Source organism: Taudactylus pleione, unplaced genomic scaffold, assembly GCF_031769625.1.
Source record: "Taudactylus pleione unplaced genomic scaffold, aTauple2 ptg000174l, whole genome shotgun sequence".
NCBI classification, from domain to species: Eukaryota; Metazoa; Chordata; class Amphibia; order Anura; family Myobatrachidae; genus Taudactylus; species Taudactylus pleione.
The window spans coordinates 7,419,845-7,446,944 of NW_028284576.1; the positions used below are offsets into that span (position 1 = coordinate 7,419,845).

General features: G+C 45.7%; 1 protein-coding gene across 1 annotated transcript in view; it reads left to right on the forward strand.

Moving 5' to 3' along the window:
- The first annotated feature begins 287 nt into the window (after nt 1-287).
- The window catches only part of LOC148520809 (class I histocompatibility antigen, Gogo-B*0103 alpha chain-like), a 359,871-nt gene continuing 333,058 nt past the window's right edge, over nt 288-27,100 (forward strand). Inside the window, exon 1 of the mRNA XM_088475585.1 lies at nt 288-455. Coding sequence (XP_088331711.1) covers nt 407-455 — 49 coding nt within the window. The 5' untranslated portion in view covers nt 288-406. The remainder of the gene's footprint in view (nt 456-27,100) is intronic.

Below are 27,100 nucleotides of genomic sequence, written 5' to 3' on the forward strand. Positions count from 1 at the left end.
TCCCCTTGTGACATGCACTACTACACAGCCTTGTCCATGATCTGACCCTGGGAAGAGCCCCTGAGATTAGTGACTCTCCTATAATGTGATATAAACCTATAACCTGCTATTATATTGCTATATCTGTATATTGTCTATGAGACATCTCACTTTCACTTTCTCTCTGACAGTATAACACTGTGCTCCTAACCTTCCCATTCACTCTCTGCCTGGTAACTGCTGATCATCTGTCTGCTCATTTTCCTATTGGTCAGAGACCCCTACACCAACCAATCAGCAGGAGACCACACCTCCTGTGTACAGAGTTACTGAGTCACTGGGTGACACTATTATACTTGTCAGCGTCTCTCTGGGAAGTTTCTTCTGTTACTGATCCAGGTCCCCCCAATATATCACACAAAGGAGGATGTCCCCCCTCTTCCTGCTCCTTCTGGGGGTGTCAGGTGTCTGCTCTGGTGAGTATGTGGGGGATCAGGTATATATATAGCAATATGGGGGATGTGAGTCGCACTAGACTTTGCCATAATTGCCATAACTTTTGATAGAGCCCAGATACTACAGTATTATAATTGTAATATAAATTGTGCTCTGTGATGCTGCCTCTGACCTCACTATAATATCATCAGTTAGGGAGAGAAAAGATTCTGGTGGTGCACTCAAATCATTATATATATATATATATATATATATATATATATATATATATATATATATATATATACTGTAATGTGTGATAGTAGGAAATAATATGTCTGTTTGTTATTTGTTACAGGAGATAAAATGTATCTGATTGTTAGATGTTATAGTTACTTATATTCCCTATGTCAGACAGGATATGTTCTAAAGCCATGGCCAAAAGTTATGAGAATCACACAAGTGTTGGTTTTCACAAAGTTTCCTGCTTCAGTGTTTTTAGACCTTTGTGTCAGATGTTACTATGGTATACTGAAGTAACATTACAGGCATTTCATATGTGTCAGAGGCTTTTATTGATAATTACATTAAGTTTATGCAAAGTGTCAATATTTGCAGTGATGACCCTTCTTTTTCCAAGACCTCTGCAATTCTCCCTGACATGCTGTCACTCACCTTCTGGGCCACATACTGACTGACGGCCGCCCATTCTTGCCTAATCAATGCTTGGAGTTTGTTAGAATTTGTGGGTATTTCTTTGTCCACCCTCCACTTGAGGATTGACCACAAGTTCTCAATGAGATTAAGGTCTGGGGAGTTTCCTGGCCATGGACTCAAAATTTCGATGTTTTGTTCCCCGAGCCACTTAGTTATCACTTTTGCCTTATGGCAAGGTGCTCCATCATGCTGGAAAAGGCATTGTTCCTCACCAAACTGTTCTTGGATGGTTGGGAGAAGTTGCTCTTGGAGGATAGTAAACAAATGATAGCGCCAAATCGCCTATATTGGACCTGTGAGACACAAAAGGGTATAGAAAATATAACAATGTATTTATTATTATAACACAAGGATTATTCCAATAAATGAATCCGTATACTAATCATATTCTGAATGCAGAAAAAGTCCAAATAACACATGTCTAAATGTATAGAATATCATCGGCTAAATAAGATAATACAAAGTGGTGGTAATTTTGGATCAATGTACTAGGATAAAAACTAATCTCCAAAGTCACAAAGTGGCATGTGCAGGAAACATTGTATCCTTGTACTATATAAACTCAGAATCCATTCACGATGATTCCTAGGTAATCAACCTGGACTCCAAAAGTCTATCTTACTCGGTGACTCAGTGATATAAACAGCACATATTATAGTTCCACACAATCCATTAATATTGTAGTCATAATAGGCGAAAAGCTGATGATGGAATTCCACACAGTCAGACCCACCAATATTGTAGTCGCAATATGTCCTCCCTTCACCAATGTCAGTGGTAGAAGAGGTATAAATGATAGTGACTGTAATTACAGCTCCTTTAATGGTTTTAACCTATGTGGGATCAACCAATGTTGTTGCCACAATAATATCCCACTTTCCAACTGTCAGTGAGAGGGGGGGGCGCCTGTATTGCACCCCAGGGACCCACCTTAATCAGTCAGATGAGCAGAGCCATTCCACCGGCTATGTATGCTCACCTGGTTCATGTGGGGTTAATTGCAGGCCAGATTGCACTGCTATCACTGAGGCTCCGGACTCGTGTAATAATCTCACTGGTCTGCTGATGGCACGTCAAGTCCTGCTCTATAATGCGGCTCAGGACTTGTACAGAGTGCCCACTGTTGTAGCTGTGGTCAGGGGGTCTGTGCACTAGTGCACCGTGAGCTGTGTCCTCCAGCTGTAATTGTGGCTTGAAGGTCTCTATCATGTGCAAACGCTCCACTCTCCCATGGAGAATAACATGCTGTAAATGAAATGCTTTATCTGCGGCTGGGTTAGAATTTCAAAATAAAATCACCTTGTGGTCAAATCCAAGGAGTAGACCGCAGTAAAGCATATACAAGTTATGTGGTCACCAGTAAAAAGTCAGACTTGGAGATTTGTTCAAACCAGTCTGAAGAATTTCTCAGTGAGAAAGAAACGCATTAAGGGTGTTTCCAGATCAAGAAGCTACATCTGACTTGTATTGCTGAACCACGGCAGACTGGTTAGAACAAATCTCCAAGTCTGACTTTTCACTGGTGACCACATAACTTGTAGATGCTTTACTGCGGTCAACGCCTTAGATTTGACCACAAGGCTATTTTATTTTGAAATTGTTACTCAGCCGCAGATAAAGCATTTCATCTACAGCATCTTATTCTGAATATATTTTAGATTGAATTTTATGATTAGTATACGGATTCATTTATTGGAATAATCCTTGTGTTATCATAATAAATACATTGTTATATTTTCTATGCCTTTTTGTGTCTCATGGGTCCAATACAGGCAATTTGGCGCTATCATTTGTTTACTATTTACTACCTTGAGGTTTTGGATGTTGGTGGACCCCTGGGAGAGCTGGCAGCCTTTATTCAGCCCTTATTAGGAGAGAGCCCTATAATTTCTATATGCTCTTGGAGGATGTTTTGGTACCATTCTTTATTCATATAAAATTGTGAGTGAGCCCACTCCCTTGGCTAAGAAGCAACCCCACACATGAATGGTCTCGGGATGCTTTACTGTTGGCATGACACAGGACTGATGGTAGCGCTCACCTTTCCTTCTCCAGACAAGCGTTTTGCCAGATGCCCCAAACAATCTAAAAGGGAATTTATCAGAGAAAATAACTTTACCCCACTCCTCAGCAGTCCTGGAGAGAAGTGGCTTCTTTGCTGCCCTTCTTGACACCAGGCCATCCTGCAAAAACCTTCGTCCTGTGTCATACCAACAGTAAAGCATCCTGAGACCATTCATGTGTGGGGTTGCTTCTCAGTCAAGGGAGTGGAATCACTCACAATTTTGCCTAAGAACACAGCCATGAATAAAGAATGGTACCAAAACATCCTCCAAGAGCAACTTCTCCCAACCATCCAAGAACAGTTTGGTGATGAACAATGCCTTTTCCAACTTGGTGGAGCACCTTGCCAGAAGTCAAAAGTGATAACAAAGTGGCTCGGGGAACAAAACATCGACATTTTGAGTCCATGGCCAGGAAACTCCCCAGACCTTAATCTCATTGAGAACTTGTGGTCTATCTTCAAGAGGCGGGTGGACAAACAAAAACCCACAAATTCTCACAAACTCCAAACATTGATTAGGCAAGAATGGGCGGCCATCAGTCAGTATGTGGCCCAGAAGTTGATTGACAGCATGCCAGGGAGAATTGCAGAGGGCTTGGAAAAAGAAGGGTCAACAATGCAAATATTAACTTTGCATAAACTTAATGTAATTGTTTAATAAAAGCCTTTGACACTTATGAAATGCTGTAAGTTTACTTCCATATACCATAGTAGCATTTGAGAAAAAGGTAAAAAAAACACTCAAGCAGCAAACTTTGTGGAAACCAATATTTGTGTCGTTCCCAACTTTTGGCCACAGCTGTATAGATTCCTACTGAGAGGAGCAGTAAGGAGTCACACTAATGTGCATTATACAGGAGCTGGGAGGTTGTGTGCAGTCAGGTATTGGGCACTTCATGTGCACTTTCCTCATATTCATTCCCATGTATACATACATTATAGTGTTAGTGATCAATAATAATGTAACAGTCTCTGTACTAAGCACATGTCACTTGTTAGTATAACTCTGTGATCAGATACATTATTACAGTATAAATAAGCATATAGTAGAGTAATGAGGCATATACATATCTGTATCCTATGTAGTTACACATTATAGTGTATATTAGTGATCACTAATGATGTAACAGTCTCTGTATTATGTACATGTCACTTGATAGTATAAAGCTGTGATCAGATACATTATTACAGTATAAATAAGCATATTGCAGAGTAATGAGGCATATACATGTCTGTATCCTATGTAGTTACACATTATAGTGTATATTAGTTATATCTATATATATATAGTGTACTAATGATATAACAGTCTCTGTATTATGTACATGTCACTTGATAGTATAAAGCTGTGATCAGATACATTATTACAGTATAAATAAGCATATTGCAGAGTAATGAGGCATATACATATCTGTATCCTATGTAGTTACACATTATAGTGTATATTAGTGATCACTAATGATGTAACAGTCTCTGTATTATGTACATGTCACTTGATAGTATAAAGCTGTGATCAGATACATTACTACAGTATAAATAAGCATATTGCAGAGTAATGAGGCATATACAGTCAGGTGCATAAATATTGGGACATTGACAGAATTTTCATATTTTGGCCTCTATTCACCACCACAATGGCTTTGAAATGAAACAAACAAGATGTGCTTTAACTGCAGACTTTCAGATTTAATTTGAGGGTAATTACATCCAAATCAGGTGAACGGTGTAGGAATTACAACGGTTTCTATATGTGCCTCCCACTTTTTAAGGGGCCAAAAGTAATGGGACAAACTAAACAATCCTAAATCTAACTTTCACTTTTTAATACTTTGTTGCAAATCCTTTGCAGGCAATTACAGCCTGAAGTCTGGAACGCATAGACATCACCAGACGCTGGGTTTCATCCCTGGTGATGCCCTGCCAGGCCTCTACTGCAAATGTCTTCAGTTCCTCGCTGTTCTTGGGGCATTTTCCCTTCAGTTTTGTCTTCATCAAGTGAAATTAATGCTCAATCGGATTCAGGTCAGGGGATTGACTTGGCCATTGCATAACATTCCACTTTTTAGCCTTAAAAAAACTCTTTGGTTGCTATTGCAGTATGCTTTGGGTCATTGTCCATCTGCACTGTGAAGCGCCGTCCAATGAGTTCTGAAGCATTTGACTGAATATGAGCATATAATATTGCCCGAAACACTTCAAAATTCATTGTGCTGCTTTTATCAGCAGTCACATCATCAATAAATACAAGGGAACCAGTTCCATTGGCAGCCATACATGCCCACGCCATGACACTACCACCACCATGCTTCACTGATGAGGTGGTATGTTTTGTATCATGAGCAGTTCCTTTCCTTCTCCATACTTCTCTTCCCATCACTCTGGTACAAGTTGATCTTTGTCTCATCTGTCCATAGGATGTTGTTCCAGAACTGTAATGGCTTTTTTAGATGTTGTTTGGCAAACTCTAATCTGGTCTTCCTGTTTTTCAGGCTCACCAATGGTTTATATCTTGTGGTGAACCCTCTATTTTCACTCTTGGTGTGAAGTCTTCTCTTGATTGTTGACTTTGACACATATACACCTACCTCCTGGAGAGTGTTCTTGATTTGCCTAACTGTTGTGAAGGGGTTTTTCTTCACCAGGGAAATAATTCTTCTGTCATCCACCACAGTTGTTTTCCGTGGTCTTCTGGGTCTTTTGGTGTTGCTGAGCTCTCCGGTGCATTCTCTCTTTTTAAGAATGTTCCAAACAGTTGATTTGGCCACACCTAATGCTTTTGCTATCTCTCTGATGGGTTTGTTTTGATTTTTCAGCCTAATGATGGCTTGCTTCACTGATAGTGACAGCTCTTTGGATCTCATATTGAGAGTCGACAGCAACTGATTCCAAATGCAAATGTCACACCTAGAATCAACTCCAGACCTTTTACCTGCTTAATTGATAATGAAATAATGAGGGAATAGCTCACACCTGTCCATGAAATAGCTTTTGAGTTGATAGTCCCATTACTTTTGGCCCCTTAAAAAGTGGGAGGCACATATAGAAACCGTTGTAATTCTTTCACCTGATTTGGATGTAATTACCCTCAAATTAAATCTGAAAGTCTGCAGTTAAAGCACATCTTGTTTGTTTCATTTCAAAGCCATTGTGGTGGTGAATAGAGGCCAAAATATGAGAATTCTGTCAATGTCCCAATATTTATGCACCTGACTGTACATGTCTGTATCCTATGTAGTTACATATTCCCATATGTGTGATCTGTGCACTTATCAATATATTCCCTATAGAGATATTTTCATAAACAAGAGGGAAATGCCCTTATATTGTTCTTTTAATCCTATGATAAGCCTGACATAGGATGTGCAGTTGAATGAATATATACAATAGACAATCGTAAAAGTTGTTTGTGCTCTTTGAAATTTACATATAAGTTTTATATACTAATATAAATGAGGAGTATAGACTCTGTTCCTGGAGTACTTGCCATTATGGGCTGGTGGAGTAGCTGCTCATCACTATAGAATGTGTGCTGTCATGTACCCCATGTGAGTGCTCCGTGAATCAGCTACACAATAATGTCTGCTCTACAATAGCATAAGTGCAGTGATCAGTCTGCAAGCTGACCAAGGCCTCAGCAACCAGGCATTTAGGCAATATGTCAAGTTAAAGGAAACGCTACTGGACCGATTCTGGATCACCACTGAGACCTACTGGCAGAAGTTCTGTGAAGTCCAGAAGAAGAGGGGGGCTCCTATGTGGAGTACACATGCTGCTACAATGCCCAGGTGATCTGATGGCTGTCCGGCCCAGCACTGAGGCCACAACCTGCCCTGTGAACAAATTCTTGGCCATTGACCCGGCTGGTGAAATTGAACCTTGCCAAACTCCCCAAGGGTGCGCAGGCCTGTGTCTGTTCCCAGGCCAACATGTACCCAGCCAAGTCAGCTGTTCACCAGTTGGAGCCCCAAAGAACCCCAATGACCAGCTTTTTATCCAACTGGCTGAAGCCCCTGGACGTTGCTGAGCCCCGCTACTGCTACAAGTTTGGGCAGTCTGGCAATCTACAAGACTGCCCAAGAGTTCAGGCCCCTTTAGCGCTCGTCACCCTAGCCCTGTGGGGGGCAGCTTGGCTGACAGGAAGAGGGCAAAGTGGAGGACCTCTAAACCAAAAGGGGATGAAGACTGTGAAGGTGTCTGTGGTGGACAAGGTGGTGGCAAGGAGAGGCCACCACTAGGAATATGCAGGGTCAAACATAGCCATATGGGTCAAGAGACTCTTGTGGAGGCAGACCTGGACTCCCAAGCCATCTTCTGCATCAGCAGCAAGTAGTGACCTTCCATATAGCTGGGGTCCAGAAGAAAGACATTCCAGTTGCCCAGGTCCATCTGGACTGGGAAGCAGGACAAGGAAAGGTGGAATAGGGAGTGCTCAGCAGCCTGTCCACCAATTCTTCTGGGCAGCATTCTTGGCCAGGTCCTGGTCACCCACTTTGTGCAACTGGTCATCCGGTGCCAGACCCAGAAACAGATCCAAAGCAAGGAGAGGAAATGCCATCTCCCCCAACCCTGGGGCCCCAAGCAGAGAAAGATCCCCAATGCCAAGTTGTAGAACAAGGCCTCAGGCCAAGAGGGTAAGTGAACTGAGCACCACTGCCCAGACAACTATAGCTGACTTTGGAGAGGTACTGTGAGGTGTTTAGAAAGTCCCAGGCCACTGACCCCTTCTTAGTAGAATTGAATAGCAGAGAAGTGTGGATCTGATACAGGTAGGAATTAGATAATTTTGGATAATGAACTCCTGTGTAGAATGGTCACAATGTGACCTGATCATGGCCCCAGGACTGCTCCCAAACAACTGATAGTACCAACCCCAGCTGCTAGCCCTGGCACACAACATTCCTGCCGCAGGCCATCTTAGAAGCCTAGTGTATCCTACAGGCAGGGTAAGACTAGTAAGCCACACCTCCCACACTATATAGGGCACAGGCCAAGCGGCCAGGATCAGCAAGTCATAGGCCCCAGCACCTGAGATCTGGAAAACACTCTACACAAAAATCTGCTCAGCAGAAACTCTCCCAGTGATATCTCCCCACTGGGGTCTTGCGGCAGTGAACCAGTCTGTGCTTACAGGCTTTTTGTGTTTCTAAGTTGAATATTGACTGACATGGGGGTGGGGGGTCCTTTGTTTGGTTTTATAGTAGTATTAATTCTCAATGTTATTGCTACCTATTTATATTGTATATAGTGTACGTACAGTTTACATGTTTAGCGTGTGTAATAAAGGTGCCTTTTGTACCCTTGGCGCTGTGTGATCCCTGAACCCATTAAGGAACCGGGGTACCGTGTGGGAGCTAAAAATCACTGCCCTTTTCATGGCGGTAATCGCAATCAGCAAGAATAATGCGCACACAAACCCGGTACCCTCATAGTGCATCTTAGTTAAAACATATTTTACCCTTATATTGTGCTATCATCGTCTATGGGAACAACATCTTCTCAGTGGTAGAGAGACCGGTATGACAAATGTTGGGGGTCTGGCACCATTTTTAGGAAACACTGGGGCAAAATTCATGATGCGATTGATCCAGCAAATGTGATTATCCGGCATTTCTATGTAATGGAGCGTACACACGGTCAGATTTGTCAGACTTGTCAGATTTGTCAGATGAACGACTGAACGATTAAACGATTTGAACGATTTGGACGATTTGACCAAAGTTTTGAACGATTTGAACGATTGAACGATTTTTAACTGCATTAAAATGAATGGAATCGTCCAAGTCTGACTGCAAACCCATCAGATGTCAGATATCGTTATCTGACAAACGGGAACGCGCATCGTTGATCGTCCATCGTTCAGGCATGTCAGATATGAACGATTTTCCTTCAGATATGAACGACTGAACGATTTTTAAATCGTTATCGTTCATATCTGAAGGAAAAATCTGACCGTGTGTATGCACCATAAGTGTGTGATAACCTGCAGAGTGCATGAGGGTCTCACACGGTGACTTTAGTGGTATTATTGCACTGAGAAGCAGCAGGGGATAAGATTAGGCTTTATTCATTATTTTTATTACTTCCAATGTCCAATTACAGTGATATAATAATGACATCACTGGGTTTGCTATCAGTAATGGAAAATGAAAAGAATCCGCACCGATCTTTATATTGTATATATATTTGATTTTACCCTTTCTACTTAATCTCTATATTACTATTCAACTATTATTGTTGATCCAATTCTTGCCGTTTTAACAGAGAACAACTGTAGAAAAAGGTGCTACCCTGCTCACTAAAGTTACTTAAGTAAACGAAGAAGAAAAAAGATGTGAGACTATCGGGTGCACTCTCGGGTGTTTGAGGGCAGGTGCTCAGCTCCAATTTAGTTGATATAACTGAAGCAACATAGAAAAAATAACAAAAAATTACTTTTATTTAATACTTATTAAAATGGAAATTTAGTCCATAACATTTATAATTAATTAAAAAAATATTTAAAAATATAGAATATAGTCCAAAAGGTAAGAAAAGTGATAATTAAAATTTACAAAGAAGCCGCTGAGTCAGTAATTTATGTTATCAGTATCTATTCTGATTAAGCGCTGCATAGAATACACATTGCTGCTCGTGTCTTATGTAACTTTTAATGTTACTATTTATCAGAGCAGAGCCAATACACTGTTTCTTTAAACAATAGTAACTCCAATTGGATTATTGTTACAATGTATTATGACTCTTGCGATTCTTGTCAATAGAATCTACTCAGCAATGTTCAGATAAACAATTACTTGAATAATGATCTGCTTCTCTATATATGGGGTTAATTGAATGTCATTACAGATACACATGATGCACTGCTGCTGTAATATATATTTATGTTTTAGCTGTATATAGTCATTATACAATATATTTGGGTTAATATTACCCTCTTCTTTATGTTGACCTAATAATCAGCAGCTAAATGTGTGTTGATAGTAAACACATAAAGAAATCTGCTTAATACAGCTCGAATTAAGACAGCTGTCTTTTGTAACGTAGCTTATCCCTGGGGTTTGTTGATGTGTAAACGGCTATTGCCGCGGCTCTAATAGCGCTGATTCCCCACGTTAGGATCAGTGCATGATGTGTCTCAACAGTGATATTTCTATGACAACTTTAATCTTGCTATTCTTTGGGGCAGGACCAGTTCACTTTATTTAATCAATTGTTACAATGTATCATGGCCCTTATACACCTTGATATCAGATTGTATCAATGAAATCTGCTAAGCAATGAATAAATAAATAATTACTTGGATAATGGTCTGTTTTGCTATGTATATAATTAATTAAATGTCATTACAGACACCTCACACATATACATATTATACTGCTGCTGTGATGTACATTTGTATTCTCACAATATGTGGTCACTGCACAATATATAATTGGGTTATTATCACCCTTTTCAATGTGGACCTAATGATCAGCAGTTAAATGTATATGTATAATTTACACATTGAGGTGCCTGCTTCATACAGCTAAAATCAGACGGTTATCCTATATAGCGTAGCTGATCCCTGGGGTTTATTGGCATGTAAACGGTAATTGCCGCGACTCTGCTAGCACTTATTCCCCGAGTCAAGATCAATGTGTATTATCTTTCACAGCACTTAACTATATTTCAATAAGGACTCATTCGTCCATGTGACCCAGCGGTCTGAAATGCCTATGCGCATCTCCGGATGTCCGGCTTCCTCTTGCCCTGATCATTATTCAAGTAATTGTTTATCTGAACATTGCTGAGTAGATTCTATTGACAAGAATCGCAAGAGTCATAATACATTGTAACAATAATCCAATTGGAGTTACTATTGTTTAAAGAAACAGTGTATTGGCTCTGCTCTGATAAATAGTAACATTAAAAGTTACATAAGACACGAGCAGCAATGTGTATTCTATGCAGCGCTTAATCAGAATAGATACTGATAACATAAATTACTGACTCAGCGGCTTCTTTGTAAATTTTAATTATCACTTTTCTTACCTTTTGGACTATATTCTATATTTTTAAATATTTTTTTAATTAATTATAAATGTTATGGACTAAATTTCCATTTTAATAAGTATTAAATAAAAGTAATTTTTTGTTATTTTTTCTATGTTGCTTCAGTTATATCAACTAAATTGGAGCTGAGCACCTGCCCTCAAACACCCGAGAGTGCACCCGATAGTCTCACATCTTTTTTCTTCTTCGTTTACTTGCTATCAGTAATATCAGTTATCCAGCCAGGGCCGGATTTAGGATTGTGGGGGCCCCGGGACAACTAAGTTGGTAGCAAAAAAGGTATTTTATATATATATATATATATATATATATATAAATATATATATATATATATATAATTATTTATTTATAGATAAAGATAGAGATATAGATACAGTAAAGATAGAGAGTGGGGGGAGGAGGGAGAGAGAGGGAGTGGGAGAGAGAAGGAAGAGAGAGAGAGAGAGAGAGAGGGAGGGACAGGGAGGGAAGGAGAAGGGAGTGAGACAGAGGAAGGGAGAGAGAGGGAAGACGGGACAGAGGGGGAGAGAGAGACAGAGGAAGGGAGAGAGAGGGAAGACGGGACAGAGGGGGAGAGAGAGACAGAGGAAGGGAGAGAGAGGGAAGACGGGACAGAGGGGGAGAGAGAGACAGAGGAAGGGAGAGAGAGGGAAGACGGGACAGAGGGGGAGAGAGAGACAGAGGAAGGGAGAGAGAGGGAAGACGGGACAGAGGGGGAGAGAGAGACAGAGGAAGGGAGAGAGAGGGAAGACGGGACAGAGGGGGAGAGAGAGACAGAGGAAGGGAGAGAGAGGGAAGACGGGACAGAGGGGGAGAGAGAGACAGAGGAAGGGAGAGAGAGGGAAGACGGGACAGAGGGGGAGAGAGAGACAGAGGAAGGGAGAGAGAGGGAAGACGGGACAGAGGGGGAGAGAGAGACAGAGGAAGGGAGAGAGAGGGAAGACGGGACAGAGGGGGAGAGAGAGACAGAGGAAGGGAGCTCACACACTAACCTCTTGCAGCTGCAGCAGGCAACCCATCAACCGTTCGGAAGGGGCAGGCACGTCACTGCATTAAGCCCCGCCCCCTACTCGTGCACCCGTGAATCGCGGCATTGTCAACAAGGGGGCGGGGCTTCCATAGACAGACACTGTCGGGTGAATCTCCGAGGCAGTGAGACTGTCACTGCTGTGATGCTGCCGAAACCGAAAGCTGGCCAGGGTGAGTGGCCAGGTTCCAGTCATTATTCTCATCAGGGTGGGGGCCCCCAAGGTCTGGGGGCCCCTGGACGACTGCCCCGCTTGCCCCTCCTATAATCTGGCCCTGTATCCAGCTATGAATGTGGATTTGCTGAGTGGCTTCAATAAATTGAACATAAATCTCATATTTGTCATTAGAGATGTTCGGTTTTGGCTCAGATCCTGCCGCCAAGTACAGATCTCTGAACAAGAGAAAATGCTATGAACAGATCTCCGAGAAAGATAACATTTTGTCTGTATAAGATGATGTTTTGCCTCATACTGAGATCCGAACTTGGCTGGAAAATCAGAGTGAAAACCGAACCGCTCATCTCTATTTGTCATGTTTAACTCTGCCCCCTCATCCAACTGTTATTGCCCCTCTATAACCTGTCTGTGCCCTGTGCCTCTTCCATCTAGCCACCCACTCTCCAACCTGTCTGCGCCCTGTGCCCCTGCCCTGCTACCCAACCACTCTCCAACCTATCTGTGCCCTGTGCCCCTGCCCTGCTACCCAACCACTCTGCAACCTATCTGTGCCCTGTGCCCCTGCCCTGCTACCCACCCACTCTCCAACCTATCTGTGCCCCTTCTCAGCTATCCATCACTCTAACCTGTCTGCGCACTGTGCCCCTGCCCTGCTACTCACCCACTCTCCAACATGTCTGTGCCCTGTGCCCCTGCCCTGCTACTCACCCACCTGACAACCTATCTAAACCCTGTGCTCCTGCCCTTCTACCCACCCACTATCCTACCTATCTGCGCCCTGTGCCCGTGCCTTGTTTCCCACTTTCCAACCTATCTGTGCCCTGTGCCCCTGCCCTTCTACCTAGCCACTCCAGACTATCTCGCCCTGTGCCGCTGTCCTGCTTCTCACCCATTCCACAACCTATCTTTGCCCTGCTATCCACCTACTCTCCAAACTGTCTGTGTCATGTGCCCCTGCCCTGCTACTCACCCATTCTCCAACCTGTCTGTGTCATGTGCCCCTGCCATGATACCCACCCACACATCTGTAACCAGCTATAGTTAGAGCAAAATCAATTTAGAAAAAGTTTATAACTATTTGTTGTGGGTTCACCCCTATCCCTCCACCATTGTGCAGGGCTTCATAGGGAAACTCTGCAGGAGCTGATCTTTCATTGGTCAGCAGAACTTGTGAGTTACTGACCTTCTTCCATTTCTTACACCAGGGAGTGTGACCACTATTTTTCCATATTTCTGTAGGTGTCCTGCATATACCCCACCTACACACTAAGCACAAGGCTATTATTATCTACTATTGTTTATAAGCATCAATAACATAAGTACAATACACAGCTTTAGAACACAGCATGTGTACAATACACATTAGTCCATAGCATAAGTATAATACACATTGTTAGACCATAGCATAAGTACAGTACTCAGCGTTAGACTATAGTTTAAGTACAATACATCACAACATTAGACAATAGCATAAAAACCATACACAGCATTAGACCATAGCATAGACCAGGGATGGGGAACCTCAGGCCCGGGGGCCGTATAAGGCCCCCAGAATCATTTGGTCTGGCCCTCAGAGCTTTTTATGCTAGCCTCATTTGGCTAGAAAAGGTGCCTAGAATGGCACCCTGCAGCAAAAATCTATGCAGCAGGGCCGCCAGGAGCGTCCTTAGAATGCTTCAGACTGTCACACCGCTGCCCTTACAGCTCCCAAGAGCATCCTCAGGATGCTCCGGGAATTGCTGTAATCACCGACGACTGTGGCCCCGCCCCTGTGTTACATCACACGGAGGGGGCATGGTCTGCACCAGGCCCACAAGTATTGTTACATGCATCAAAATGGCCCTCAGCGGAAAAAAGGTTCCACACCCCTGGCATAGACCATAGCATATGTACAGTACACAGAGTTGGACCATAGCATAAGTACAATGCACAGCATCAGACCATATTAGAAGTACAGTACATCACAGCATTAGACCATATCATAAGTACAATACACTGTTTTAGACCATAGCATACATACAACACAGTGTTACACCATAGCATAAGTACAATATATCACAACATTAGATCATACCATAAGTACAATACAAGGCATTAGACCATATCATAAATTCAATACACAGTGTTAGACCATAACATCAGTACAATACACAGCGTTAGACCATAGCATCAGTACAATACACAGCGTTAGACTATAGCATCAGTACAATACACAGCGTTAGACTATAGCATCAGTACAATACACAGCGTTAGACCATAGCATCAGTACAATACACAGCGTTAGACTATAGCATCAGTACAATACACAGCGTTAGACCATAGCATCAGTACAATACACAGCGTTAGACCATAGCATCAGTACAATACGCTGTAAGTAGTGTTCAGTCTAGATCTGGCACCGGGCAGGGCGTTGGACCCAGAGCTAGGGCACTTATGCACACAGTTCCCCAAAAAGGGGGCGTGGCTAATTAAAAGGGGGCATGTCTTTATGACGTGTCCCCTTTTCGTCACTGTTGGGGGCGTGCCCGGCACTTACGGATATGCGACCGGCATCCATTCACTGGCAGTGGCCACTGCACCCACGTTTTCCCCACTCACGGGACACTTAGACCGTAGCATAAGTAGATGGCATAAGCTGAATTTGGCCTTAAGTGGTACTAGTCCTCCTTAACCAGAGCGAACAGCAGGATGAAAGGACAGTTATCACCCCTGCGCTGTTCAGTGGAATCACTAAGCAAACACGGAACTCAAGATTATATCACTGACACGCCGCAGCTCTGTGACGCGGCCTGTTCTGTGGCAATACTGTACAGTATCCAGGGCTGCAGAGAGCAGTGCTGGGCCCCAGTACTGCCAGGGGCAGTTCCATGTCCCCTACACATGAAGTGTAGACAGAGAAGACTACTGCTCTGCTGAGCTCAGTGGCTGCAACCTCCCTGGACCCAATGCAGCCCAGGACACAGCAGCGTCTGCTGGGCTTGGATGAGTGAGGTTGCTGCAGCGGCACCGACAGAGAAGGGGGTGGCAAATCCAAGCCCCCACTGGGCCCCTTCAACAAGCCCAGGAAATTAGTACCTGCTCCCTCCCTCTCGCCGTCCCTGATGGTAATCTCACTGATCTGTACACTGTGTGCAGGGATAAACCCGATCACGCTAGGCAACTGTCTGGGCTTGTATAGTGGAAGTGCCAATCCTCTTTATATAATTATTTCCTTTGTATGTTACCCAGGATCCTCCCCTCTCAGGGGTAAATTTAAATTTAATATGTGACGGCTGTTTGTGTTTTTACAGTGTGTAAATAGTTAAATTATAAAACAAAATGATGTGCTTCCCCCCAAAAAAGCATAACCAGCCCTGGACTCCTCAGCCAGTCCTGGTTCCAAAAATATGGGGGGAAAAAATATGTAGGGTTCACCCGTATTTTAAGAACCAGCACTGGGCTGCTAAGCCAGTCCTGGTTTTAAATATAGGGGGGAAAAAATTGCGTATGGTTCCCCCTATATTTAAAAGCAGCACTGGGCTCAAATCCGTCCGGGGTGTAATGCAACAGCCAGGGGACCCTTTCACTGGGTCTCCCCATCAAAGTATTATCACACCAAGCTGGTCAGCCCAGGCTGGGGATCTCAGGGGAGGTGGGGTCTCCCCTCTTCTGAGCACCCCAGGCTTAAGCTACAGCCCGCGGCTCTTCCCCGCACCCCTGGGTGGTGGGTGCAGGGGTAATAGTGGGGATTATATTAATGTGAAATATTATTTCTCTTTTATCCACTAGGGGACACTGAAGACAGGGCCTGATTCAGAGCTGGACGCTCTGACCAGAGCACTCGCTCTGAATCAATGCCCTACTACCTAATATTGGAGCGGCCTCTTGGATGCTCGCATAGCTGTGGGTGACCACCCACAGCTTATGCGAGCGTCCATGATGATGGTCACGATTGTCAAGACCATCGTGACCATCGGGCTTGCGATGAGACCCTGCGGTAGGGTCTCGGTGGCCGCAAGCCCTGGAGTGATTTTGGCTCTATCAGAGGCAAAATCACTCCCACTGACATCACTAGTGATGTCAGTGGGGCCGGACCAAGACGGTAGGCGTTCCCATGGGAACGCCTCCATCTGGGCAGCCACACCCCCGGCACGCCCACCAAAGGGGGCGTGCTGTCATTCACCATCGACAGCACACCCCCTTTGGTGCGAGACCCCGAGCGACGGCTTCCCCGTCGCTCGCCGGGTCTCGCGCATGCACACGACAGAGCAGCCTCCATCGTGCGCAGGCGCATTTGGGTGCCATCGACCCGCTTGCGAGCGTCCTGCGCTCACGAGCGGGTCTGAATGAGACCCTTAGGGCCTGATTCAGAGATGGACAGAATTGCACAGCAACACACAAGCGGCTCTGTAATTCCGTCCATTTAAAATGCAAATACAAAAGGAGGTGTCACATACCACCTTACTGCATTTGCGTGATCCCAGCGCTATGTGTGAGCTCGCAGCCTGGGATCACCATCGGACAATATCGAAACAATTGCGACCATCGGTAGAGATTACTATCGATGTTCCATTGGCCAGGCTGCGGGAGCTAAAGCTTCCCACACTATGGCCGGGTCCTGGCAGCTTGCAAGGCCAGGAAGTATGCGTGCACCCACGCAGACCCTGTCCTCATCCCTCCCGGAAAATGTGGGTGACACGCCCCGTTTCCGGGAACGCTGCCAGGGAATGCCCCTGCTCCGCCTCCCAAATTCTGCAGCCTGTCAATCAAGCTGCGGCTGGGACACACTGTGTGCGGGCATGCAGTCGGAGGCCTGCACATGCGCAGTACACCTGCTGCGTATGCGCAGTCATCCAAACATCGGAGATGTACACGAACCAACAGGTTTGCGTACATCTCTGAATCAGGCTCTTAGTATACTGGGTTATAGAGGTGTGGATAGTTGGTGCTGGCACTTTAAATTATTTAGAAGTGTGAAGATCCTCCCCCTCTATGCTACACCAGTCCCTAGGTTTAGAAAAAAGTGCCAGGGAGCAGGTCACTTCATGCTGGGCTCCAGTAGTATCTTTTTTTTTTTTTAATTCACTACTAATCAGGGACTCTTTGACACCTCACTAAAGGTTATGGTCTGGGTCCCTGGCGTCCTGGCTCAAGGGCCTAATTCAGACCCGCTCACGAGCGTAGGATGCTCGCAAGTGGGTCAATGGTACCCTAATGCGCATGCGCACGACGGAGGGAGCTCTGTCATGCGCATGCGCGAGACCCGCATAGTGACAGCCAAGCTGTCGTTATGGGTCTCGCACCAAAGGGGGCATGCTGTCGATGGTGAGTGACAGCACGCCCCCTTTGGTGGGCGTGCCGGGGGCGTGGCTGCCAGACGGAGGCGTTCCCATGGGAATGCCTACCGTCTGGGTCCGGCCCCACTGACATCCCTAGTGATGTCAGTGGGAGTGCTTTTGGCTCTGATAGATCCAAAATCACTCCAGGGCTTGCGGCAGCGAGACCCTACCGCAGGGTCTCGTCGCAAGCCCGATGGTCGCGATGGTCTTGACCATCGCGACCATCATCATGGACGCTCGCATAAGCTGTGGGTGGTAACCCACAGCTATGTGAGCGTCCAAGAGGCCGCTCCATTTTAAGGTAGGAGGGCCCTGATGCAGAGCAAGCGCTCTGCTCAGAGCGTCCGACTCTGAATCAGGCCCTCAGTCAGGGCTTCTGTTGAAAGCACCTGACAGCTCCTCACCACTGCAAGCAGCACAGTGTCCTCCTTCAGTGAGAGACTGAGAAGAGGATGCTAGGGGAGTGCTAGGGGAGTGCAGTGATTATACAACCCAGCTGCGCTGAGGACCTAGGACCTCATTCAGAGTCGGTCGTAAGGGAAAAGGGGCCAGATATGCAAATGATGCACTCACAAGTTGCGTCCTTAATATCGGATCAGTAGCTGGACAACCAAGGGGAGGATGCGGCCGTAAGACAAAAATATACGCCCCCTTCTCGTACGCATTACACATCATCTCCGGGCATATAAGGATTAATCGAGACCATCGGAACTGGTCGTAGAGCTTAAGGTTGACCATACCCTCTCTTAAGCACTACGATCATGTCAGTCTAAAAACCTCCCATGTCACATGTGCTATGACACTACTTTGTTAATTATGCACTCCCATAAAATGCCGTTCGCATAATTAGGCACGCCTACGTTCGGATCTCCACTCCCCCGTTTTCAAGCACCTTCCCGTTACCACCCACAAACGCCTCATCCTGTCACTCAAACTACCGACCTGGCTGTGCTCAAGGAGAGAGAAATTTCTGATCGTAGCAGCTAGTTTGCGCACGTGCATTGCAAACTTTACGCATGCGCAGTTTAGCGAACATCAGTGGCGTACGACCGTGCGGCCACAACGACTGACTCTGAATGAGGTCCCTAGTACCTGAAACTCAAGAGTTTGACTAATTTGGTAAACTACAAAAAAGGTCTGTTTTTCCCTTCTCGCAACAGCTTCACGACCAACTTTCAGTAGCCTGGAAGCAATCTGATAAGCGTTTCCAGATTCCACAATGCTTCGCCTCCAGCTATCCATTTCCATCATCTATGATGAAAAAGAGGGAAATGCCTCCTTCAGTGGATCGTCCGTTTCTCGCCTATCAAAGAAAACAACAGTTCCAGTTCCTGGTGCTACATCACACAAGGACCCTTTGGAATTTAAACTGAAAACAACACTACGATCTGTGTTCTCTGCAGCAGGAGCACAACTCAGACCAACGCTTATTAGCGCCTGGGTTAACAAGGCTGTAGCCTGCTGGGCGGAGCAGCTGATAACGGGTCTGGACTCCGGTACATCCAGAGCAGAGCTGAGACTGCTAGCAGAACAATTAGCAGTTTACCTAGTAGAGATCAGTGCATGTATATCCGCTTTCGCTATTGCAGCCCACACAGCTCTCTGGCTGCAATAGAGCAAGCGGGCACAGAATCTAAGTGGGCGATTGAAGGCTTGCAGTTCACTGGTGATATGCTTTTTGGTCCAGAACTGGACAAATGGATATCCCAAGCCACTGGGGGGTAAGTCTACTTTCCTTCCTTTGACTGCCCCGACACCTCAGAGACCTTACACTGGTCCCACATTTCACTCCTTTTGTGCTCTACAGCCCTTTCGTGGTAGAGCAAAGAGGTGCTTCCTCACAGACTAGAGGTGTCAGAGGTAGCCCATAGACGGTCACTCATTGACAGGAACAAAAGCCAGTTGAAAAAACAGGTGGCATGACTGTCTCTCATCCCACCTGGGATCTCCTACAGTTGGAGCTCGATTAAAGACTTTTCAACATGTTTGGACCCAGACCTCTTTGGACCCGTGGATTCGCAGATTACTCTCCGTAGGGTACAGGATAGATTTAGAAGTTTCACCTCCAAATTAGTTTTGCACTATGGGTCTGCCGATGTAAGCAGACAAGACCAAGGTTCTGCAAGAGGCAATTCTGTATTTGCAAAAATCAGCAGTGCTGGTTCCGGCTCTGGTATATCAATGGGGTCTAGGGTTCTACTCAAACCTTTTTGTGGTACCCAAGCCAGATGGGTCTGTCAGGCCAATTCTGAACCTCAAGTCTTTAATCGAGTATCTGATGGTTTATCCCTTTAAGATGGAGTTGATTCAATCAGTCATTACGAGCTTGGAACCAGCGGAGTTCCTAATTTCTCTGGATATAAAGGATGCATATCTACATGTTCCAATTTTGGAACCGCATCAAGCTTTCCTGCATTTTGCGATATTGCACAAGCACTATCAGTTTCGGGCGTTGCTGTTTGGTTTATCCTCGGCAACAAATGTCTTCACCAAGGTCATGTCTGTCATGATTGCACACATTCGGACATCAGGTGTGACCATAATTCCTTACTTAGATGACCTGTTGGTCAAGGCCCCATCGGAATCTCTTCTCTTGGACCATGCCTTCCTGACATACAAGACTCTGCTGTAGCATGGCTGGATGATCAATTTAAAAAAAATCCAACCTAATTCCCTCCCAGAGACTCCAGTTTCTGGGGATGATCCTTAATACGAGGTTACAGCGGGTGTTCATGCCGGAAGAAAAAGCCCAGGACATTTGGCTACTAGTTCAGTTAGTCCTCAGACAAAAGAAGGTGCCTTTACTGGTTTGTCTTCATTTCTTGGGAAAGATGGTAGCTGCCTTCGAGGCACTACAATTCGGACGATTCCACTCCTGTGTGTTTTAGCTGGTCCTCCTAACACAGGGGTCAGGGTCTCACTTATTACTACCTCAGATGATCCGGTTGGCCCCAACAACCAGGGTTTTTCTTCTGTGGTGGATACAAACCAACAACCTCTTGGCGGTTCGAAGATTCGGAGTGTGGGATTGGTTAATCATTACGACGGATGCCAGTCTCTGAGGATGGGGAGTGGTGGTCCTAGACTGTCAGTTTCACGGATGTGGTTTCCACAGGAAAGACGGTGACCCATAAATGTGTTCGAATTTAGAGTAATTTACAACGCTCTGCTCGAAGCAGCACACTTGCTAAGATCTCATCTGGTCAGAGTTCAGTCGGACAACGGGCGGAACTCGAAGTTGCATGGGAATTACGAGAAGTCACCCGGATTCTCAGGTGGGCCGAGAGTCACAGTGACCTTGTCGGCAGTGTTCATCCCGGGAGGGGACAACTGGGAAGCAGATTATCTCAGTTGCCAGGATTTCCACCCCGGGGAATGGATGCTTCACCCAGACGTATTCCATACCTTGGTCAGTCATTGGGGTCAGCCTCAGGTGGACCTCATGGCATCTCGCTTGAACCATCAGCTACCAGGACACATGTTCAGAACTCAGGATCCGTCTGCAGAGGCAGTGGATGCGCTAACAGTTCATACGTGAGGTGCAGACTTTTCTTCAGGGAGTATTGTGGGTGCAGCCACCTTTTGTTCCACCTACAGCTCCCTGGGACCTGAATTTGCTTCAGCTCATCAGGTTTTGGAGTTGGGGGCCCTGTCTTGTAAGCCCCGTATCTTATTTTCCATGATAGGGCGGAGCTCCGGACACAAGCCACTTTCCTTCCTAAGGTTCTGTCGGCTTTTCACATAAATCAACCTATTGTAGTGCCTTCCTTGGTTGAGGACTCCGGAGTATCCTCGATGTGGTTAGAGCTCTCTGTCTATTTGCCTTGATCTTTCGGCAAGACTGATTTGCTTTTTGTCCTGTATGATGCTGTTCAGAGAGGTTGGCCAGCGTCAAAACAGACGTTGACAAGGTGGATTCAGCTGACTATACGACAGGCTTATATTAGCAACGATAGGCTACCTCCTCCGTCTATTTCAGTGCATTCCACCTGCTCTGTAGGTACATCATGGGCGGCACATCGGAGTGCCTCCACCATGCAAATGTGCCGTGCAGCTACTTGGTTCTTGGTACATACCTTTTGTGAAGTTTTATAGGTTTGACACAATTGCAGCTTCACGCTTTGGCCGCCTTGTTCTGCAGGCTCCTCAGAGTGCTCCCGCCCATGGGGAAAGCTTTATGACATCCCCAGTGTACTAAGTCTCCTGTGTCCCCTAGTGGATGAAAGAGAAAATGGGATTTTGGTACTTACCGGTAAATCCTTTTCTCCGATTCCACAAGGGACACTGGACACCCACCTCAACTCTCATCTGCCTGTTTGATTGATTCTGTGTGTTTGTATGGTTTTGTTTGTTGTGTGATTTTCGCTTCTCTTGCTCCTCTTTTTCTCCATCTCCTCTTGGTCTTCTTTTTTCTAAACAGAGAGGCTGGCTGCGCATAGAGGGGGAGGAGCTTCACACTGCTAAATGATTTAAAGTGCCAGCTCCAACTATCTACGCCTCTATACCCCAGTGTACTAAGGGGCTGATTCAGACCCGCTCGTGAGCGCATAGCAATCGCAAGCGGGTCAATTGTGGGCCATTGCGCATGCACGAACCCCAGAGCGACTGAGAACTTCACTCGCTCTGGGGCTCGCTACAAAACAGGGCGGCTGTCGATGTTGAATGACAGCTCGCCCCGTTTTGTAGGCGGGTAGGGGGGGTGGCTGGACAAATGGAGGCGTTCCTTAAGGAATGCCTGCCATTTGTGGGCGGCCCTACTGACATCATTCGTGATGTCAGTAGTGAACTTCCTGCTCTATTAGAGCAGGAAGCTCACTGGGGCTTGCGAGAATGAGACCCTACCACAAGGGTCTCGTTGCAAGCCCGATGGTTGCGATAATCGCGACCATCGCCAGGCCGTCCGCACTAGCTCTGGGTGGTCACCCACAGCTATGAGAGCGGCCTGGAGGCGGATTTTTTTTAAAATCCACCCTGATTCAGAGCGAGCGCTCACAACTAGCGAGCACCTCTGAATCAGGCCCTAAGTCTCCAGTGTCCCCTGTGGAATCAGAGAAAAGGATTTACCGGTAAGTGGCAAAATTCCATTTTTTTTAGTGGAAGTACAGGTGCCAGTGTGCCTGCTCTTTGGCACTTGTGAAACTATAAGTGCCAGCAGGCGGCCAGCACCTGTATCCCCACTGTAAAAAACCAACAAGACACACACACCATAGTAAGTAAAATTTTATTACATACCTAACACATTCACACATACTTACCTGCTGCTCTGTCCCCTTCTGTTTTGGTGCTGGTCTCCGTAGCATCCACGGGTCTTGGCAAAATAACAAAATGAGACTCCAGCCCAGAGCACACTGTAGCGATGCATGTGTTACCACATGCATCGCCACCCGACTAATGATAGGAGACCCCTCGTGGCATCTGTCATTAGCCGGAGCCGCCAGGCAATCAGTGGCTGTCTGGGTAGCGGTGTATGTGGCAACACATACATCGCTACAGTCCGTGGGTGTCGGTTATTTATTTTAACAAACCCATAGATGCCACGGAGACTGGCACCAGGACGGAGGCGAGTATAGTTTTTTTCCACAAGTACAGCCATTGGATTTCTACTAGAGAAGGGGACAGAACAGCTGGCAGCAGGTAAGTATGTTAGGTATGTAATCAAATTATACTTACTACGGTGTGTGTGTATTGTGGTTTTTTTACTATTTTTTTTTTTTTTACAGTGGGGGTATGGGTGCTAGCCGCCTACTGGCACTTGAAGTTCCACAAATACCAAAGGGCAGGTACCAGCACCCAGTGAAAGGGTTCTCTGGCTTTGGCATTACACCCAGGATGGATTTGAGCCTGGTGCTGGTTTTAAAAATAGGGCGAACCCTATACAATATTTTTCCCCTATTTTTAAAACCATGACAGGCTCAGCAGCCCAGTGCTAGTTTTTAAAATACGGGGGAATCCTACACATTTTTTTTCCCCGTGTTTTTAGGAACCAGGGCTGGTTATGCTTTTTGTGGATGGATCCTACGTCATTCTTTGTCAAAATTAACACTTTAGGTAGTGTTTACAGGCATAAACATACACAAATCACACTGATCTGTGTATGTTTCTGCCAAACTCACAGCTCAGGGGCCTGTTAGAAACTTCTATTTAGGTCCGAGTTTGCTACAATTACACCCATGATTGTAATCATTGTTCTTGGTAGATTACCGAGATGTATATTTTTCAGTGAAAGTACTTTTGAGTTTGGCCGATGGTGTATTTAATCGTGTTTGCAATCTTACCCGAGTTTGTCTTTAGTAAATTTGCAAGTTAAAAAATGCCTAAACACACCCGAGATTCCAAACTCCACCAGACACGATTCTTGGTAAATTTACCACTCAGGTCTGATCTCTATAAGGGGTGTATTTATTATCTCCGCAATGTAAACAGTGATCACTTCATCGGACCATGTATGTGCAAGCCGCAGTAATCGCAGAAGGGTCTTTCTGTAGCTCGTAGGCAACAATGACTAATGGGCCTAATTCTGCAGTGAATGCAAGTTCATCGGGAATCTGCTCGTGTGCAGGACTCATTCTGCGAGTGTGTAGAATGGGTCCTGCATTGAATATCTCTGCTTGATTGACAGACAGAGGCATTTAAGGGGTGGTGCGGATACAGGTTCGACTGCTGTTCCCGGAAACAGGCCATGTACATCCCGTTTTCCAGGAGCGGCTAGCCCAGGATCTGCATTGATCAATGCAGTGTCCTGGGCTTGCCAGCCAGCGAGGCTTACTCAGCTGGCCAGAGGCCCGGCGCCGTCCACCATCATGACCATTGCTGGAATCGCAAATGCAGCGGGGGTTGTCATACACCTCCTACTACATCTGCATTATTGCAAGGATGGCAATTGCAAAGCTGCCTGCATATATATATCATATATCTATAGCCTGCATGCATACATCATATATCAATAGCCTGCGCGCATACATCATATATCTATAGCCTGCGTGCATACATCATATATCTATAGCCTGCGTGTATAAATCATACAGTATATGTATAGCCTGTGTGCATTCATCATATATCTATAGCCTGCGTGCATACATCATATATCTATAGCCTGCATGCCTAAATCATATATCTATAGCCTGCGTACATACATCATATCTATCGCCTGCGTGCATATATCTATAGCCTGCGTGCATACATCATATATCTATAGCCTGCGTACATACATCATATCTATCGCCTGCGTGCGTATATCTATAGCCTGCGTGCATACGTCATATATCTATAGCCTGCGTGCCTACATCATATCTATAGCCTTGCAATTGCGATCCTTGCTGAATCAGGCCCAATGTCCCTTAATGATGGCGTCAGCTGTCTTGGCCAAGCTTGGTACATGTCATATATTAGGAGCCTCCATACAAACCTGCAGGTGCATTTTGCTATAGAAAACAGAAGGACAGCAGCAGATACCTCCAATATTGTTTTCTGAGGATTTCCTACAAATTAGTGATAATAGGGCCTGATACGCTATTCTGCTTATACGCACGCAATGCAGTTACTAATATCAGCGGTGATATGTAAATGATTGCATTCACATTGCAATCGCTGCCGGACATAAGGACGCTCACTTCCCCTTACATCCGTATACTTTGGCAACATAGCTAAACAATCAGTAACATTGGACCCATACGCATGACATATAATATACTGCAAAATGTCGCTACATTCAACTGCCCAAATTCAGTGTCTGGGAAGGCTATAGCGCTGTGTATACTGACCCAGGGGCGGATTGGGCCACCGGGACTGCGGGAAGGTTCCCGCTGGGCCGGTCCCCACTGCCCATCTGCTGGGTCACTTTAATCACACTACCTACTAGCCGGCGGCTCTAACGGCCGCTACCACGATCGGAGCTCAGCTCCGAACGGGCAGCGGTAATGAATGAGCTGCGCATGTGCAGAAGCTCATTCAGCAGTGAGATGGCTGAGGGAGGGCTGCTTTACATGCTGAGCTGCAGAAGCTCCTCCCATGGGCACGAGAGTGACACCTCACGTCTCCGCCTCCAGCAGCCACCTGACCAGCCAGCACAGTACTCAGGAGCCGGGAAGGGCAGAGGGGGCAGCAGGACTGGAGGCAGAGGCGACTGGCACCGTGAGTCACAAGTTCTGTGTACAAGTGTGTGGCTGTGACTGTTTTCATGTGTCACAACTTATCCATGGTGACATAGAACTCCTGAAAAATATATATATATATCTATATCTATATATTAGCGATGAGCGGTTCGGATTCTGTGGAATCCGAACAGCTCCGAACATTGGGGATCCGAGTCCACCCGAACCCTGTTCGGGTGTTCACCGCCTGACTCGGATCCCCGTTCGGGTGCCGAACGGCGGCCGCCTGATGTCGGATTCTCAATAGAGAATCCGACATCAGGGCTCCTATTGTGTAGGGCAGAGCGCTACTTCGGGTCCATACTACTGAGGGGCCTGCTACTGGGGGGGCCATACTACTGGGGGGGCTTACTTCTACTGGGGGGGACATACTACTACTGGGGGGGCTATACTACTACTGGGGGGGGCATACTACAGGGGGGCATACTACTGGGGAGGCTGCTAATGGGGGACATACTGCTGGGGGGGCATACTACTGGGTGGCCTGCTAATGGGGGGCATACTGCTGGGGGGGCCTGCTAATGGGGGGCATACTACTGGGTGGCCTGCTAATGGGGGGCATACTACTGGGGGCACTGCATAGGGGACCCTACTACTAAGGGGACTGCATAAGGGGCACCACTGCTGGGGGCATTGTGTAAGGGACACCGCTACTGTGGGCATTGTGTAAAAGGGTCACTACTGTGTGTCGTAACATAAATAAGAGACACTACTTTATGGTGTAATGTGAATCAGGCCCTATGTGCGGTGTAATGTGAATAAGATTGTGCACTGTGACTCCTTGGGCCGTAGCCCACTATGTAAACAAGTACTGTGACTCTGCTGGCCGTACCCCACTGGGTGGGTGCACTACTTTTAATTTCTGCCACTGCTGTGTGGCAATGTGTCATAGATGTGCTTTATACTGTGGTGTCTGTGTCGTTGTGCCGCTGCTTTGTCGCTTAGTAACCAGTAAGCTCACTGCAACCTTTGGCCAATAATGTTGAAAACAATATTATAAGCTGTGATATGGTCTAAATTGACTGGAAATTAATGTTATTGAGGTTAATAATACTCTAGGGAGAAAAAAAAAGACCAATTTATGTGATTTTAGCTTTTTTTGTCAATTTTTGTAAAAAAATCCAAATCCAAATCCAAATCCAGTCACCGCAGTTTGGCAAATCCAAACGACGAATTAGAACC